The sequence below is a fragment of the Thunnus maccoyii genome, chromosome 8 (genome assembly GCF_910596095.1).
Source record: "Thunnus maccoyii chromosome 8, fThuMac1.1, whole genome shotgun sequence".
In the NCBI taxonomy this organism is placed as follows: Eukaryota; Metazoa; Chordata; class Actinopteri; order Scombriformes; family Scombridae; genus Thunnus; species Thunnus maccoyii.
In genome coordinates, this window is record NC_056540.1 from 24,062,501 (window position 1) to 24,079,476 (window position 16,976).

General features: G+C 37.8%; 3 protein-coding genes across 3 annotated transcripts in view; 1 reads left to right on the plus strand and 2 right to left on the minus strand.

Moving 5' to 3' along the window:
- Positions 1-3,810, minus strand: part of LOC121901455 (integrin alpha-6-like) — a 17,470-nt gene extending 13,660 nt beyond the window's left edge. Inside the window, exon 1 of the mRNA XM_042418248.1 lies at positions 3,712-3,810. Within this exon, the coding sequence (XP_042274182.1) occupies positions 3,712-3,810 (99 nt within the window). The remainder of the gene's footprint in view (positions 1-3,711) is intronic.
- Positions 3,811-5,628: 1,818 nt separating this feature from the next.
- On the plus strand, positions 5,629-10,742 carry LOC121901972. Its single transcript, XM_042419093.1, has 6 exons — positions 5,629-5,700; positions 5,862-6,206; positions 6,305-6,652; positions 8,741-8,857; positions 9,171-9,235; positions 10,454-10,742. The coding sequence occupies exons 1-6, from the start codon at positions 5,658-5,660 to the stop codon at positions 10,571-10,573; spliced, it is 1,038 nt and encodes a 345-aa protein (XP_042275027.1). The 5' UTR covers positions 5,629-5,657; the 3' UTR covers positions 10,574-10,742.
- A 2,442-nt stretch (positions 10,743-13,184) lies between these two features.
- Positions 13,185-14,918, minus strand: LOC121901974. The gene is made up of 5 exons (XM_042419095.1): positions 14,752-14,918; positions 14,272-14,637; positions 14,059-14,181; positions 13,618-13,667; positions 13,185-13,515 (listed from the first exon to the last, which is right to left on the minus strand). Exons 1-5 carry the CDS (start codon positions 14,816-14,818, stop codon positions 13,399-13,401), a joined length of 723 nt encoding a protein of 240 aa, XP_042275029.1. The 5' UTR covers positions 14,819-14,918; the 3' UTR covers positions 13,185-13,398.
- Positions 14,919-16,976: the final 2,058 nt, after the last annotated feature.

Genomic DNA, 16,976 nt, shown 5'->3' on the forward strand with positions numbered 1-16,976 from the left:
TTTTAGAAAAATTTCTTAATGTAACTGCAGTGTTGTTTGATTTGTGTTAGCCTGCAAATGGAAATAGTTTGGAGTGTACTGGGCAACTGGTTCACATTAGCCCAGACCACATCTCACTGAAGTGACAGCATTTTTAAAGTGCTGCCATGTAAAACTATTAAGACCTTAAAATTATCTACTGAATTACCGATTACTGTAGACACACGACAGGTTAGGTGTAATTTGAAAGTACGGGTTTGAATAAACAGTTTGAACTGACTCCATGACAGATCAAGTTAATTATCCTTCTTAATTATATTATATATATTATATATAGATTATATAATATATTATATGTGATTATACTTCATTATTACAGGATAATTAATGATATAGTACATGGAAAATGACTATTTAATCATTGAAATGCAGCAATATTTGGTGTTTATGTTTTCAGATCAAAGATGTTACTGCAACAGTGTGCCTTTTTCAGAGCTTAGAAAACTAAATCACATCATATATATATATGAAGCTTCAGGGGCACCTGTACACACTAAAAATCACTGGGTTCAATTTTTAGCCAGTTTGGGTGAATATGGCACCAATACAACATTGGGTTTAATTTAACCCAGGAGTGACCTATTATTTTGACCCAGTGTTACACACAACAAGCTTTAGCTATAAACTGTCACAAATGTATTGTTTCTTGTACAAAACAATGTCCATGAGACATTCAAAAGATACATAAGTATTTAACAATCAATAACAAACCATGGCATGTAAGTTTAAAAAGAGTTAAGTAGATTATAACAAGCTTTAGTTTGGGTAAATAACAATAACAATACAAACTTTTGTAGAAAACATCACAGTGACATTTCCAAAAAAATAATCTTAACTTGGAATATAAATAAGAAAAAAATATCATTTTAATCTGAATAAGACTGAAATGAGTTACTTCAGCTCAGCTCTATTTATGTGACATGTAGGCAGGAGTCTCGCCTCTCTCTTAGTTCCTGAGATGAGAAGATAACACGTATGCCGTGAAGTGGTTAGGCCCACCAACGGACGCTCAAAGTACAGCGTGCTTTTATCATCAAAGGGAAATGCTGGCTACCTTACGTGCTTTTAGGTGTGAAGAGGAACTAGTGTCATGGGCCTGTGTGTTTCTCTTCTCGCTCTCTATTTCAAAAGAAAGCTTCAACAGAAACACAATCTTATATCTCTTTACTCTCCTCTAGGTAATGTGATGGGCACATTTCTATTTAGATAATGTGCAGCATTCTTTTAAAAATCCTAAAAATGAATACAGGAGATTATCTATAATATAGTCTCTAGCACAGTAGACATTTTACTAACTATTACTCTTAGGGTATTGACAGATTTCACCAAATTCATAGAAAGTCAGGAACAAAATGACCCTTTTCAGGCTGTTTGGGGGGAAAAGCACCCACCAAAACGTGCTCTGTTTCTGGGTGTGTTTCTTCCAACTTGGTCATGTGTTACATTAATACAATTGTTTGTGTTTGGGAAGTCAGTGAGGGATCATGTCTTTGTAGCTGTGCAAGCAACTCCTGCAAGTTGGTCAGTTTGTCTGCATTGAGGTTTATCTATTTAATAAAAATACCCAATCTGTATTTGTACCACTAAATGCTGTTTGCCCACTACAGAATTTTGTTTGATTGGATATTTATTTCTGACATTTGCTACAATGTTTCTGAAACTAGTTTCTTATACTGTAGACTTAGTGTTTATTGAAATTTTTAAGTGTTGTGTGTGTAATGTGTATGTGTAATGTGAGCTGTTTTTTTTAATATAGCCAGTATAACCAAAATGTGCTCCATTTTGCAACAATAAGCTGCACACAGGAGGATATGCCTCTGCAGCAGCCAACCTCTTTCAGGACAATCTGTGCATTTTTGTGGTGGCCGATGTTTTGCCCTCTAGCTTCATTTCTCACCACTCAGAGATTTGTGGCTTTCCCTGTGTGATGTGTGTGATGAACAGCAACTGCTTGACTGCAAATGTCAAATCAAACCATTAAGTGCTAACTATTGTTCACAGACCTTTTATCAAATGAATTATGTGTTTGTGGTTAGTTTTAGCTTCAGAGATAAATGTTCTATTAAAAGGGGTTGACAGAAGTTGATACTTGGGCTGGATTCTGTCAACTTGACAGGAAAATGGCCAAAATGAAAATGAGATAAATTGATTCATAGCACCTTCTAACTTGTAGTGTCTTGAGGGCAATAGACAAAATCACACCAGGCTGCTTTTAGCAGTAATGGAAGAAGTATTTAGATAATTTACCTAAAGATATACTATGCAGGATTTGTCGGTTGGTGTTTGGAAACACACAGCATTCAAAGTTGACCCCTCCTACCAGAGGTTATAGGGTGTTTTGGTGTTCAATCATCAGACACCCTTGCCTGTGCAACCCAGCCGGGTTGATCAGCCCCCAACTTGTGTCCAAGTGGCGAACTGCTCCACAGATCCCCCCAGTGTTCTCCAGCCATTGCTCCAGCACTCTGTAACAAGATCTGTGTGTTTAGCCCTTTTGTGTTTGTTGGCTTCTTCAATCCAGTCTTCCCAGGGGACAGTAAGTTCCAGCAGGATCACTTGCTTTGTAGACTCTGATGTTAACACCATGTCTGGGCAGAGCAGAGTGATTGTGATGTTTTTTGGGAACTTCAGCTGTCTTCCTAGGTTGACTTGGAGCTGACAGTCCCATGTGGTGGCAAGAAGCCATCCTGAGGAGCAAGGCTGATGTTGTGCCTTCTCTGCAGCTCTGACGAAGGTGATGGATTGTTTGGGTGTGTGCTGCTTCTTGCTGTTTTGAATTGCTGTGCTGATTGTGTCTGCCAAAGACCTTAGGACTTGGTCATGGTGCCAGCAGTTTCGCCCTTCCCCCAAGTGCCTTCAGGCAGACACTGAGGATGTGCTTCGAGGTGCCCCTCTTCTGGCACAGTTGGCATGCTGGAGTGTTTGCCATTCCCCAGCTATGCAGGTTGGCTGGACTTGGGAGAACATTATAGACTGACTGGATGAGAAACTTGATGCACAATGGTTTGGCTCTCCAGAGCTCTGTCCAGGTGATCTTGTGAGGTTCTGCATGCTCCCATCTGGTCCAGGAACCTTGTCTGTACATGCCGGTCTCTGCTTATACCTCAACCTGAACCAGTTGACGCTTCTGCTTTCCATGGGCTTTGTCGTAGCATGGTTTAGGAAAACTGCCCAGTCCTGCCCACCCCACTGCTACAGTGCCCACCCAGATATTGTGCCACAGCCGTGCCTCTGCTCTGTTGACAGTTTCCTGTGCCTACCTCTTCCTTACAGTCTTTACAAGGATTCCTGCCAAAGTGACTTTAACATCAGAAGAGTCTTGGTACATCATAACCTCCCTGGGTCGAGTGACTTTGGATTCCTCTGATAGGCCACTGATGGGGAGCTGCAGCTTGGTGGAATGCCCATACAGGGCAATGCTGCCTAAGGACCAAGGAAGCCCCAACCAATTCCGGAGAAACTGTCTGATGGTCATCACTGTTGTCATTGGCACTTTGTAGACTAGAAGGGGCCAGAGCAGCCTTGGCAAGACTCCATGTTGGTACATCCAGGCATTGAATTTTCCTGGAAGCCCCGATTTGTTAATCACAGTGAGCCTGGTTTGTTGAAGTGCAGCAGTGTCCTTTAGGGAACTCTCAAAGATCTTGCCCAGGCTCTTTTTTTTTCTGTCACCACTGGAATCAGGGTCCCTTCGAGGGTAAAGCGGAGCTGGTTGGCCACTCTTCCCTTCTTCAGGACCAGAGACCTGGACTTGGCTGGTTTAAAACTCATCCTTGCCCATGAGATGATCTGTTCAAGCCCTTGAGGGAGCCATCTGCTCTTATGGGGGGCTGCTGAGTACCAGATTTAGAAATGGGGCCTCTACATTCCACCTCTGTTGACTTGACAATAATGTTCATGGCCAATGAGAAGAGTGACACAAAGACTGTGATGCTAGTGATTATGCCCTTCTCCTGCTGTTGCCAGGTGGATATTAGTGACCCTGAGGAGACTCTCAACCTTAAGTTGCTGTAATAGTCCAGAATGAGGTTTTGGATCATCTCTGGGACAGGGTGTCTTGTCAGTGCTATTTCAACAAGCTTGTGTAGGATGGATCCATAGGCATTGGTTAGGTCTAGCCAGAGTGCTGTAAGGTCTCCTCTACTTTCTCTTTTTTTTAAAATTTTTTTATTTGCAGAACAGGAAAACAAAGCAGCATAAACACAACAACAAAAGAGAAGAAACAATAGTGCAGGTGAGATTTAGAAAACCCCTAGAGGCTTTTGGAAGTAATCTCACCCCATTATGCATTATAAGCAAATACAAAAGTCATGTGATCCACAAAAATAAGCAACCACAGAATCAGAGCAGTGAGATGATAGGAAACTTCTTTCACTATCCAGACACCCTCCATGTGCCTCCACTGAGCAGCGACCTTTCAAGTCGACAAGTAAAAGCATCAAAAACATTGACTTTAAGTGCAGAAATGTTAGCAACAAAAGGTACTTGTAAGTACTAATCTAGTTGTAGTTGATTGTGTTTGAGCTAATTTTAACCACTTCATATACATTTGGGTAGTTTAATCTATATTAATTAATCATAATTAATAACTAATTAAATGCTTTTTATGTTTTAACTCTTAATCTGAAAAGTAGCTGTCAAATAAATTGAGTGGAATGAAAAGTACTAAAGTACAAAATATATGAAGTATAAAATTTCTCACTGAAATGAATGAGAAAAAAGTACATCTCAAAATCATACTTATGTACAGGACTTGAGTAAATGTTCTTCTTTACTTTCGGCTTCGGCTTTCACTTATAACCCTGCACTGATGTGCACTAAATGACTCCAATGGAACTAAGGGTTTAACAGCGGGAGAGCCGAGTGTCACTCTAAATGTGTTAACAAGCATTTCTTGTAGGTGGCTTTATCCTTATTTATCTTAAACTCCCCTGGCTCCATCACATCTGTTTGACTGAGAAAAGCAGTTTGATCCGACTCAAAACAAAACCGCAACACTTGAGCAGTGTGCCAGTACATCAAAGCGTTCACATTATGGCTTCATTTTATAGTCAAGTGAATTTTTGGGTGAGTACTATAAATGTTTGTTATAACTGAATATTCAGATTTTTATTCTGTCCTTAAATTTAATTACTAATGCTTTAATATCAGCCTATGACTTGTAGGAATTGTTAGGGATTAATAAGTCAGTGTGAGTAAAACAGACATCTCTGGTGGCTGCAGGTTATTTTATGTTACATGCCAGCGTTACTGAGTAACATGTTCAAATCATGACTTTGTGCTCAATATCAAATTTGGCATCAAAAAGAAAGGAACAAGTACAGTTTTAAAATACAGTTTTAACAGTTATTTAAGTCTAATTATTACTTCATTGTATAAGTATATTACTGTCACATATATAATACAGCTTTTCAGTCATGACAATGATAGTAGAATACTGCTATCACTATATTTACAGAAAATGGGTCATTGGTTTCTATAATTTTGCAGGAAGTGCATTTTCTACATTTCAGCCAATCACCATGATTTCCACTTTGCAAACCATGATCACCTTGTGACTGAATCTTCCATCTGAGTGGGAAGACTTCAGTTGTGCAAGAGAAGGGTCATGAAACACAATGATCGGAAGACTGGCTCCTTTGATTCTTCTAAGTACATTGTGTGAGTGCAGCTCTTTTACTTAAACTGTAGAATTTAGATTTGAAATTTTATTTCAGTATTGATAACAATTTGTATGGACCATACGATTGGCCTCTGTTATATAGTTTTCATAGTTTTTGTTCTGTGTAGTAACTCTTTTGTTGTTTGTCTCTTTTCTTTAGCTCTGATTCAAACTAAAGAGACTTCTCGACAGATCTCTTTAACTGTGGCTGAAGTTGGTGATAATTTTACCCTGATATGCCCAGTCTCTGGGGATGAACCCGCTTTGTTTTACTGGTATAAGCTGAGTTTTGGATATATGTTCCAAACTGTTGCTGAGGGATCTTTTAACAAAATCACACGTATAGGACAATTTAACAACTCAAGATTCACAGTTGGACGAAGCAATACTCAGTATGTTCTTAACATCAGAAATGTAAGCAAAGAAGATGAAGCAACATACTTCTGTCAAGCTGGATCAGCATACATAATGACCTTTATTAATGCCACACTTCTGGCTGTGAAAGGTAAAGTATGTTAATTTTTTTTGTTTCCTCTTCCTGCACCAATTCCTAAATAATCAGTTAGTTAATTCCTTTTCATGCCTTTTTTGTGAATCACACAGATCATAGAGATCAGCAGAAATCTTTCTATGTGAAACAAAGTCCAGAGACGGAGTCAGTCCAGTCAGGCAAGTCAGTGACTCTCGAGTGTTTGCTTCTCTCCAAGAAGAAAGAAAATGAAAGCCAGTGTCCAGATGAACGCAGTGTGTACTGGTTCAGAGATGGATCAGGAGACTCACACTCAGGCATCATTTACACTGAGAAGACCAGGAGTGATGAACAAGACAAAAGGAGCTGTGTCTACAGTCTGTCCACAACTATATGGAACTCCTCTGATACTGGGACTTACTACTGTGCTGTGGTCACATGTGGAGAGATCCTGTTTGGAAAAGGAACTAAAGTGGACTTAAGTATGTCTTTAAAGTCTTATTTCAAACATAAATGCATCTATATTTATTATTCAGTTGCTTTCTAAGTACAGTGTTGTTAAAACTTGTGGTTAAATATTGATACGTTTAGTTATTCTTATAAGCACTTTGTACCATGCTTTGATTGAATTAGTTTATTGTTTCACAACCTAGTGATTGACAAAGTAAAACCAAAGGGGTCACGAGATGATCAGCAAGTTAGGAATGATGAACAAAGACACTCAACAACAACAACAACAACAACAGCGTTTAGAAGTTAGTCGATAATTTTACCTCTTCACGCCTCTAAAAATATTCAAATGACACAATCTGAGCAGGTGTTACTCTTTGCTTTGAAGTGCTCACAGTTCCTGGAAACACATTATGTAACCAGTGATGAGGGGTTGGTGAGTTGACTTCTTGTTGTTTTAAGGGGTCACAAGCCACAAAGGTTGGAAACCACTAAATTGGTTAGTTTACAGGCTACAGGGGATGGACCAATAGCAACACATAGTGCGTTCATAGTTCTGTTATGGGTGTGGTTCAGCTCTACTCTTCCTCTCTTTGTTCTGCCTGTGTGCGTCTGTGTCAGTTGATTGTAAAGCTACCGTGAACAACTTCTTGTTCTCCTACATTAGTCTTTAGTTTATTTAATGTTAATTTTTTGTTGTGACTGTATAAGTGAGGTGTTGATAACAGAAGCATCCACAATATAATACAACCCAACAGAAAAATTACACAAATAGTAGCCTTAAAATGACAACAGCTTTAAATCAGTATGTTTTTGACACATTCTTGATGAAAACAAGATTGTTTTAGATTGTGTTGCTGCTTTGTGTTTTTCTTGAAATGGCTCTCAAGGAGTCCATTTGACATACTGTACAGAAACAATGTTTATCTCTATGGCCTTGTGGTGGAGACAGATGTCCCTCAGACAGATGCCAGTAACTGCACTAAGATAACGCCTATGCCAATACAGACAGTACCCAGGGGAGTTAAATAATGTGTTAATCAGTAATATGACAGTTTGCAGTAATGTTTGTATGTAATGTGAAAAAAAGGCCGTTAGCTTATTTTTATTTTTGGATTGTGGAGACACCCTTATCTCCAAGCCAGGTGCAAACTGTAAATTCTGACACCACTGTTTTCAAGCCAGGTGAAACTGGTAAAAAGCTAGGTGGAGCCCTGATTGGCTCCACTATAGGAGGGATCACAAAATAGTATATAAGATGGTGGTTTCTTATTCGGTTTCAGGTTCTTTGTCCCGGGTCAAGGTCTCGGTTTGCTCTGTAAACCTATTCACATTGAACTCTGTCAGTTTCCAGTGCATTCTTTTGAGTTTTTTATTACAAATGGTGAATTAATTTCTAAGTTGTGGGTGACCTGAAGATTTCTGGCCCATCTGAAGATTTCCCATGACAGCCTAACAACTTTTTTACTTTATGTAGTTTTATGTGTGTTTCATGTGCCACAAAACAAAGTTTGTTAGACCAATGAAATAAACATTGTTTCTATGCAACATGAACCATCTTACACTGCAGAAAGTGATTTTTAAAGTATTTTATCAATCAAAACTTTATTATTGATTTGGTTTACTGTTTAATCTACTCTTTTGTTGATTTCTTTTTCCCAAAAATTGTTTTGCTTGAAAAAAGATTTTCGCATACAAGTTTTATTGCATTAGATTATTTTCTTAACTTGTCTTAAAACAACATACAACAGGAAACGAACTTAAAAAAAACAAAACCCGCGCCCCAAAACTAAACAAGAACAAAAACTAAGACAGTTACATTTATCAATTGCACAATAAATCACAGAGGCTCTGAAGTTGTTAGTAGAAGTCCAAATCTGTCTTTCATTATCTAACATATGCGTAACAGGAAAAAACAATCTACAAAACATGTTTTTTATTCCTGTTAAAGAGGAAGGGAAAATGGAATATTTTTCTGTGAACATGGGGCATTGTGGTTTGCCTTAACTGCTAGGCTTCCAGGATGCCTCAACCTTGAGGTTTTTAACTAAATTGTAAAAAGATTTTATAATTTGACACTAACTTGTAGTGTCTCTCTGGGATTTTTTTTCTGATTCCAGGACAAGAACTGTACCCAGCTGTCATTGTGCTTTGGACACTGCTGGCCTGTTGTGTGATTGTGATCGTTGCTCTAATAACCTTCAGGAATCGAAAGCCAGTTTGTCAACATTGCAAAGGTGGGTTCATTGTGTACTGTACATGGATCTTATGATACATTAATCAAATGAGGGAGCAACGTTGATATTTGATCAGTTTTTGTAGAGATTCCAGTATAGTTTTGAAATTTAACCAGAAAGGTCTGAATTCATGGGGTTACATTTATAACTTCACATTCAATCTGAGAAAGGCTCTCACAACTGCATCTATTTAAATAAGCATCTGGGTTATATTGTTTATTTTTTATAGAAGACAAACATTGATGTGAAATGACAACAATAACTGGATTGCCAATGTCAACACACTTTATTAATGTCTTGCTTTTATGAATAGGAGGATTGACTGCTTCCTATCATGTTGGAAATGAAAGATCACCAGAGGATCAATCAAATAATATGGTAAGTATAATCATCAATATATTGTAATCAATTGCATGAGTGGAACTGAATCATAATAAGGTTATTCTACATTGGATACGTGCCATGGATGTGAAAGCTGAGCAGCTCCTGTTTATTTGTATGTGGAGCAGAAAATCCCCTGAAAGGAGCATGATGGGAAAGTTACTACAGTGAGACGGAAAGATAGTGCAAAGTTTAAATAAATGACCTCTGACCTGGAAGGGGTGTAAAATTGTGGTGTGGTAACCAACCACCCCTGACAAAATAATTTTAATTGCAGACAATTATTTTACTCCTGAAAAACACTTCAGATCAGATGCGGCTCATCATTAATCTATATGATCGTAAATGCTGCTTGAACTGATGACACAGTGGATCTGCTCCCAGGCAGCCGAGTGTACGAGGAAGTGGCTGCTTTCTGTGTGTTTTTACCCTCACTTAAACAAAACACAAGATCAGCTTCTTGAACTAATTATTCCTGGTTCAATAATTACGTTAGAATGTAAATCAGCAATCTTTTGATCTTTTTTAGCGCAACAGATACCAAAGCTTTTAAAGAGGACATTCATTTCTTTTCAGTTTATAAAGCAGGTCTAGGTGCTGTATAAATACTGTGAAAGTATCAAAACGCTCAGTCTACGGAGAAATGCACACAGCCCGTATTCAGAGACTGTGCTTTTAAACGAGCTGTTTGGACTTCTGTAAGGTTATGATGTCACAACTATATGCTCAACGTTTTCCTTAGCATTGCTTTGGAGGGGCGGCCTGCCCCTCCAACAGGACCCCCCGCCCCTCCTGAAAGAAACAAAATTAGTTTATTTATGTTACCTAATTTATATGCAGTCATTTCATTCCAGCTTAATGTGAGAGGTCGCGTCAGTTTCTCTCCTCTCCTCTGCTCTCTTTGTGCTACAATCTGTTACATGTGGTTGACCTGGGCGTGCGTCACTCATAATACAGTCAGCCAATCAGAAGAGAGGGGCATTGAGCAAACACAAATAGCCTGTTTCATGCTGAGTGAGACAGAGGGACTGCATCCATGGCTTGTACAGCTGCAACTAGGTGCTTTTTGACCATGAAAACATGCAAATGTTTGTAAATAGACCACGAAAATAAAAATATTAAACTGGGAAAGGGGCATAATATGACCTCTTTAATGTGTAATGTAAAAATGAATTGGTTGGTCCAAATTCTAACAAACATAATTATCATTTTCAGGATGGTGAAGCAGCGGCACTGAACTATGTAGCACTGGATTTCCCCTCAAGAAAAGCTAAAAGATGGAAGAATAAAAGCGAGTTACCACAGGACTGTTTGTACTCTGGCATGAGTGACTGACAGTGAACTCATGAAGAAGAAACATCTGATATGTACATTGTCACATAAAATAATTTTCACGCAGCTGTGATTCCTGTTAAGGTGAATAAAATAAGACATTGTAATCTCATTTTTTTGTAGCATTGTTATTGTTTTGATTGATTGATTTTGCCTGGTTGAACGAAGAATGGATATTTATTATTATTTCATTTTTATTATTAATATTGCTTGTCAGACTGATCATGAATAGTCACTCAAATTCTGAATAATGTAAGAAAAACTTATTAAAACGTATGTTGCTATTAAAGAGAAAATCCATGTTCTGTGTTATTTTTATTATGATATTAGACACTTTTGTTAATGTTTACTCATAATATAATTTGATAAGGACAAAGTGTTTCACAGTGTGTTTTATTTTGTTTCTCCGTTTCACATTGTTTGGTTCAGACTTGCTGGACCTGCAAAAGGCTTTTGACATAGATCACATCTACTTTGTTTAATCTAAACTGAAGACTGTTGGCTCGATGGCTCCACTCTCTATTTTTATTTATCAGTAAGGGTGCAGAAAATAGTAGTAGGTGTTCTTACGTTTGGGCCTATTCCAATAACCTGTGGGGTTCCCCAAAGTAGTGTGTTGGTACAAGTTCTGCTTTTGTTTCCACTACTCTCCATCCCCTTTGCAGGCATGTTCCTGAACAGGAGGTGGTACCAAATCCATGATCTAGGTCTCCGGGGACAGAAATGCAACAGCTCATTTGCGACATGGCAAACACCATAATTAATAAAGCACTACATGTGTTTAGCTAAGCTCTGCAAGGAAGTGTGTTTGGATATACAAGCAGTCATCAGAATTTTAGACATGCTTGTTTTGCTGCCCTGTTTGTTTGTGTAAGCTGTAGATTGTGCGCACAGTGTTGGGGAATACATGTCTAGGAGTATGCGACACATTGGTTTGATGGTATGTAGTAGAGAGCGGGACCAGCAGTGGACCGGACCTGAGGGACGCAGCTGGCTCTGGAGAGCTGGTAAGTGCGGTGGGTGCCACTTTCTGTGATCTTTCAGTTTTCGGTAGAAAACACAGAGGGAGCGCAAGGAAAATCAGAAACTATGTCCTTACAGGTTCTTAAAAGTTCATGTTATGGGAAACTCCAGGTTATGGAGTTGTTAAGGACCAACAGTGTAATAAATCTGTTAGATTTTCATGTGCAGAGACTTTGTCAAGGCTATTCTCAGTAAAGGAGGAGAACTAGTGATGGACCTGATCAGCAGGTCAGAAAAACTGAGCAACTGAGTAAACAGCCTTTGCAACAACAAACAACTAAAAGGCGACTTTTGCTTTGTCAGCATGACAATGAGTAAAACCTATACATCATGACCAAGATGATGATTTCATATGGGAAACTGAATTTTCTAAAGTTAGCATGGAGAATTGTATAGCATTTCTAAAGTGAGACTTCAGTTTACTGACAGAAAGGAGGAATAGAGCAATCGATGACTGGGGTTGAACATTTAAGTTAGGCAATATTTCATCAGCCTTAAACTTTGAGGCCAAAATAGATTTTAACCCTAAACCAGATGGGAGGTTTGTTATGGCACGAGTAGGCTGGACAGACTGCAGCCTCTGTGGTCGCGTAGATTAAAGGTGGGGATGTGCTTGTTGAGGCTACGAGTGGGAGGCAGAGCTTTGTTCAGGCTGTTCTCAGCAGGAAGGAAGACGTAGTGACAGACAGATTCACCTGATCCAGACATGATGAGTCTAACTGTGCGGTGACGGTCAAACAGGAATGTCTGACTGAGAGATGTTAGCCTGACTTTGACAGATTTTTGTCTGTTGTGGGGAAGTTTGAGGACATGAAGTCTGAGTGGGCCATTTCTAAACCTGCAGAGGTGGCTGCTCAGATCTGAAGCGACCAAGTTCCTCAACATGTGTAGGGAACATATCAGCATATATTTTAACATACACACACATATATATCTGATGTGATGTGTCTTAACTGCAGAAGTAACCCCTGACTGTAAATCACTGAAGTAGAGTTTTATCATGATTCAGAAATAAAAGTATAACAAAATATTCAACTACTTAAACAAAAAGTAAAAGCTAAAAACTCTCTTCACATACTTTACTCTCCATTCTGTTTGCCAAATAATTTGTGGGCCAAAAACCAAAACAATTAGCTAAAGAGGCTAAAATGGAAAACTCTCTTAGAGCTATTAAGCAGGGCGGATGTCTGTAGGTCATCCTCCCTGCTAAATAGCTGTTCAAATAGTATTAATATGACTCAAATGGCTTCTTAATTTAAACATGATCTTTTAATCTGATACATGTTTTAAAGGGAAAAAAGTAGTTTGTGTTCTTTTTTGTAAAGTTTTCTTCTTTTGAACAGACACCAGGATCCAGATGATACTCTATTTTATTCTACAGTATTTATATCATTATATTCTGTATGTTGCCATTTATAAGTTTAATAATTTTTTTTCATTTTGCCAAAGTGAATGTGTTTCATTCTCAAAATATTAGTATTACACATGAAAAACATGTGAGCCATTTAGTTTAAGAATTTTTATTGCAGCAGTAATTTCAGATTGAGACAACGAGCAGTTTTCAAACATAAATTTTGTGTTAATACAATTAAAGACCAAAGATAACACTGATATGATAAATATGATAAAGATGATATGTAAGAAAGGCAACAATACTGTGTTATAGACTATGATAGTCCTAATTGTATCAACAATAAAATAATTTTTTTGAGTAAGGGTTTATATTTAATATTTAGCCAAGATAAAAAAAACAGAACAAAATAATCACAAACAGATGCAAGTGCTCAATATTATCAACAGTATCATCATTTAACTTGAGAGTACACACAATCCTCTGAAAAGTCTTTCTTCTTTCTTCCTCTCGTTGCTTTTCTTTCTGAGAAATTCAGTGCAGCGTAGTTCATTCTGTCATCAGCTTCAGTCTGTGCAGCAAATAAAACAGTTATATATATAAAGTGATATATATACGGTGCCTTTAATGGAATAACAATATATTTTGTTTTGTCACTCACAATATCATGTACCTGTTGGCGCAAGTTGTCATGTTGAGCTTCTGAAATAGTGCTTTCCATTCCTAAAGATGAATGAAATCATAAAAATGAAATATTTGATAGATAAAGGAACTTAATCTGACTTTTTCGTAAGAGTATAATGTCATAAAATAAAAATCGTAAAGGTGGACATTTTCTTTGATTATTCAGATAAAATATGATCAGAGAATTTAATGAGGCACACAAAGGAAAAACAACCTCTATGGAGACTTAAATGTTTGTCTTTTGAATGCATGTTGCTGCTAATGTTCAACAGTTCATTAATAATATACAATATGACATGATTTTACCCAAGAACCTATACTGTAAAGGTTTGTCCAAACTTGTACATAAAATGTGTAAATAAATTAATATGTAATACATCAGAACATGTTTTCAATCTAAAAGAAGCATTTAGTTTGTTACAACACTTACCTTTATATTGTTCATGTACTCTTAGACTTCGGTTGCAGATGAAGACAACATTTGCAGCAACAGAAATGGCCAAGCAGACTATTAATATCACTATTCCAATAAATAGTGAATGTGTTGTTTGCACTAGAAAACAAACCAACAGGAAAGACTTATCAATGTTGATGTTATCAACATAATTTGAGTATTACTTTCATTATGTACACCATTTCATACCAAGTTCCAGTTTAGTTCCATTTCCAAATAATATCTCTCCACATGTGGCCACAGCACAGTAATAAGTCCCATCATCAGAGGAGCTGATGTTTTTAGAGAAACGATAGACACAGCTCTTTGGAGATGAGTGAATGCCAGTTTTCTTTCTACATTCATCACGGCTACTTCCATCAGTGTAGATGAGGTCTGGATGAGATGCATTTGATCCGGCTCTGAACCAGTAAACACTGTGTCCTCCTGGACACGTCTTGTTCTCGTATTCAGAGAGGATTGAACACTGGAGAGTCACGGAGTCTCCTGGATGGACTGGATCAGATACTGTCGGCCACTGAACAACAGTATAGTTTGATGTCCTTTCAGTGTTTCCTATGCAATGCAAAAATGTCAAAATTTTGAGATCACTTTTGAAAATATAAATTTATGTTTTGTGATGAAATTGGGGAATTTAGTGACTTAAAGTAAAATAGATCACATTATTACCTTTAACTAACAAATATGTCCCGCTCCATTCAAGATTATTCCACTCTGTGATTGCACAATGGTACATTCCCTCGTCTTCTTGGGTTGTACTCAAAATGGTCAGGTTACTAAAATTCTTATCAGTTTGTATGTCCAATCTTGTGGAAGAAAACACATACTGAGGTGTTGTAGATTTATACAGTTGCACAAATGATTTCAGAGTATCACCGGCACTCTGCTTGTACCAGTAAAGACTATGTGTGCTGAAATCATAATTACGCAAAGCACATGTCAAGTTTGCAGGTTCACCAGGTTGAACTGTGATCACTGGAATCAGCGTATCTGAATGAAATTAAAATATAAAATACATGACATTGTAAATAACTATTATTGTATGATGAAGAAAATGTATTATGCAAAAGGATGATATATGAACCAACCAAATAACATTTCGTTGCAAATTCTTAGTTGTATACAGAATGCACAGAATTAGATGGTACTTACATCCTTGATGAAGAACAAGCAGTGTTACCCATAACACGATCATCTTGACATTGTCTCTTGTTAGGAACCTTTCTGGTATTTCACTGAGTAAAGGAGGTGATGTAATGTGGCCACGACACTGATTCTCACACTGAGAAATGCATGTGATTGGTTATCACAGAATCTAGATTCAAAGTGCACTTCCTGTCACATGTGAGGCATATTTCACCTCTCATTCTTCACCATTCACTCAGTCATTTTAATTATAATCTCAAAAATTTTTGATTTAATGAATTTTTGGAACTCTTCCATTACTGCTCTCATCTTGTAGTGCTTTTCATCTTTGGTCGGCATGTCCAGCTTCTGTCCTCACTCTGCGTGTAGGTGCACAGCTCTGCAGCGAGCTAAACACACTTTTAACAGTGGTTGAAGACAGGAGTGGCCTGTGAGGATTTTACTGGAACAAACTGTGAAAAAACAGTATCAGAAAGAAAATTCAATTAAAGCTGCAAGCAGCGATAAACGGGTCCTCGTACCTCACGTGCAGTGGAGGGAGCGGCAGCCGTTGTATCACTACTGGAGGACGGTTGACACAGCTCTGAATTGTCAGGATTATCGGACACTTTGTGAATGGGTAAAATATTATTTCCTGTGTGCAGTATTTGGCGCTGGAGATGACATATTGTAAATTGTGTATACAGTTGAGGAACTATGTGTCACTTAGGCTTCACTTCCTGTTGCCTGTAGACAATACTACATAAGTGAAATATTAATGCATCAATACATTTACCTGATGAAAACTGACATGGATATACATTTTAATGAATATCGGACATTGCATGTAAGAGATAACTATCAGTTTCTGTGTCCACTATGTAGTGCTAGAGAACACCCACTAATTATATGTCATGTTGTTGTATATCATGTGGAGACCACACCATATAAATTTCATGTAAAATGGATGATGTTAGTCACATAAGGTTGACTTACTGTTGTCAGTAGGTGGTGCTATGACTATAATTCAATATTGACATGTAGATGTGTTCAGGTCTGGACTCTTATCAAGCATGAGGATTTTGTGGCAGATTGGACAATGTAAAGTGGAGTTACAACAACTTCCTGTTTCATATTTTGGGCAAAATTGACTGGCACGCCACACCAAAAATCTTCCATGAAAATTCAAAAGCTTTGCAATTTGGCGTCACAAAGTTCTTTAGATGTCACCTACCAAATTTGAAGTCGTTCAGGTGAATTCTCTCAGAGGAGTTCATTAAAGTACAACCCCTGTAAATGGCTTCACTTTGCAAAAGAATTGCACAGTAAATTCAAATGTCTGACTTCCTGTTGGACTTAGGTTATGGCTCCAAGAGGCTTTTTTTAAAGTCTGGTACATCTGCGTACCAAATTTTGGACATCTATGTCAAATTTAAAGGTGGGGGTGTCCTCGAGCCATTTTGCCACACCCAGACCCAAGAACTATATCAGATATCAAGTTATGCCACTTCATGCTCGGGTCCTAATGATATTGATTACAAATCAGAAAAAGATAAGATACCATAAACAAGTGTCTGACTGAACGTACTGTCAAGATGAACTAGTACAGAAACAAGAAAACTGGATTGGATGGACTGGATGTATGATGACACAAAGCATCATTAGTACACATCAACTTTAAAGAGGGTATAATCGATCTTGTGTCAAACAATTTGCCATGTGAGAGGCATCACTCGTACTGATGAATCTTCTGTGCACCTCGGCCTTAC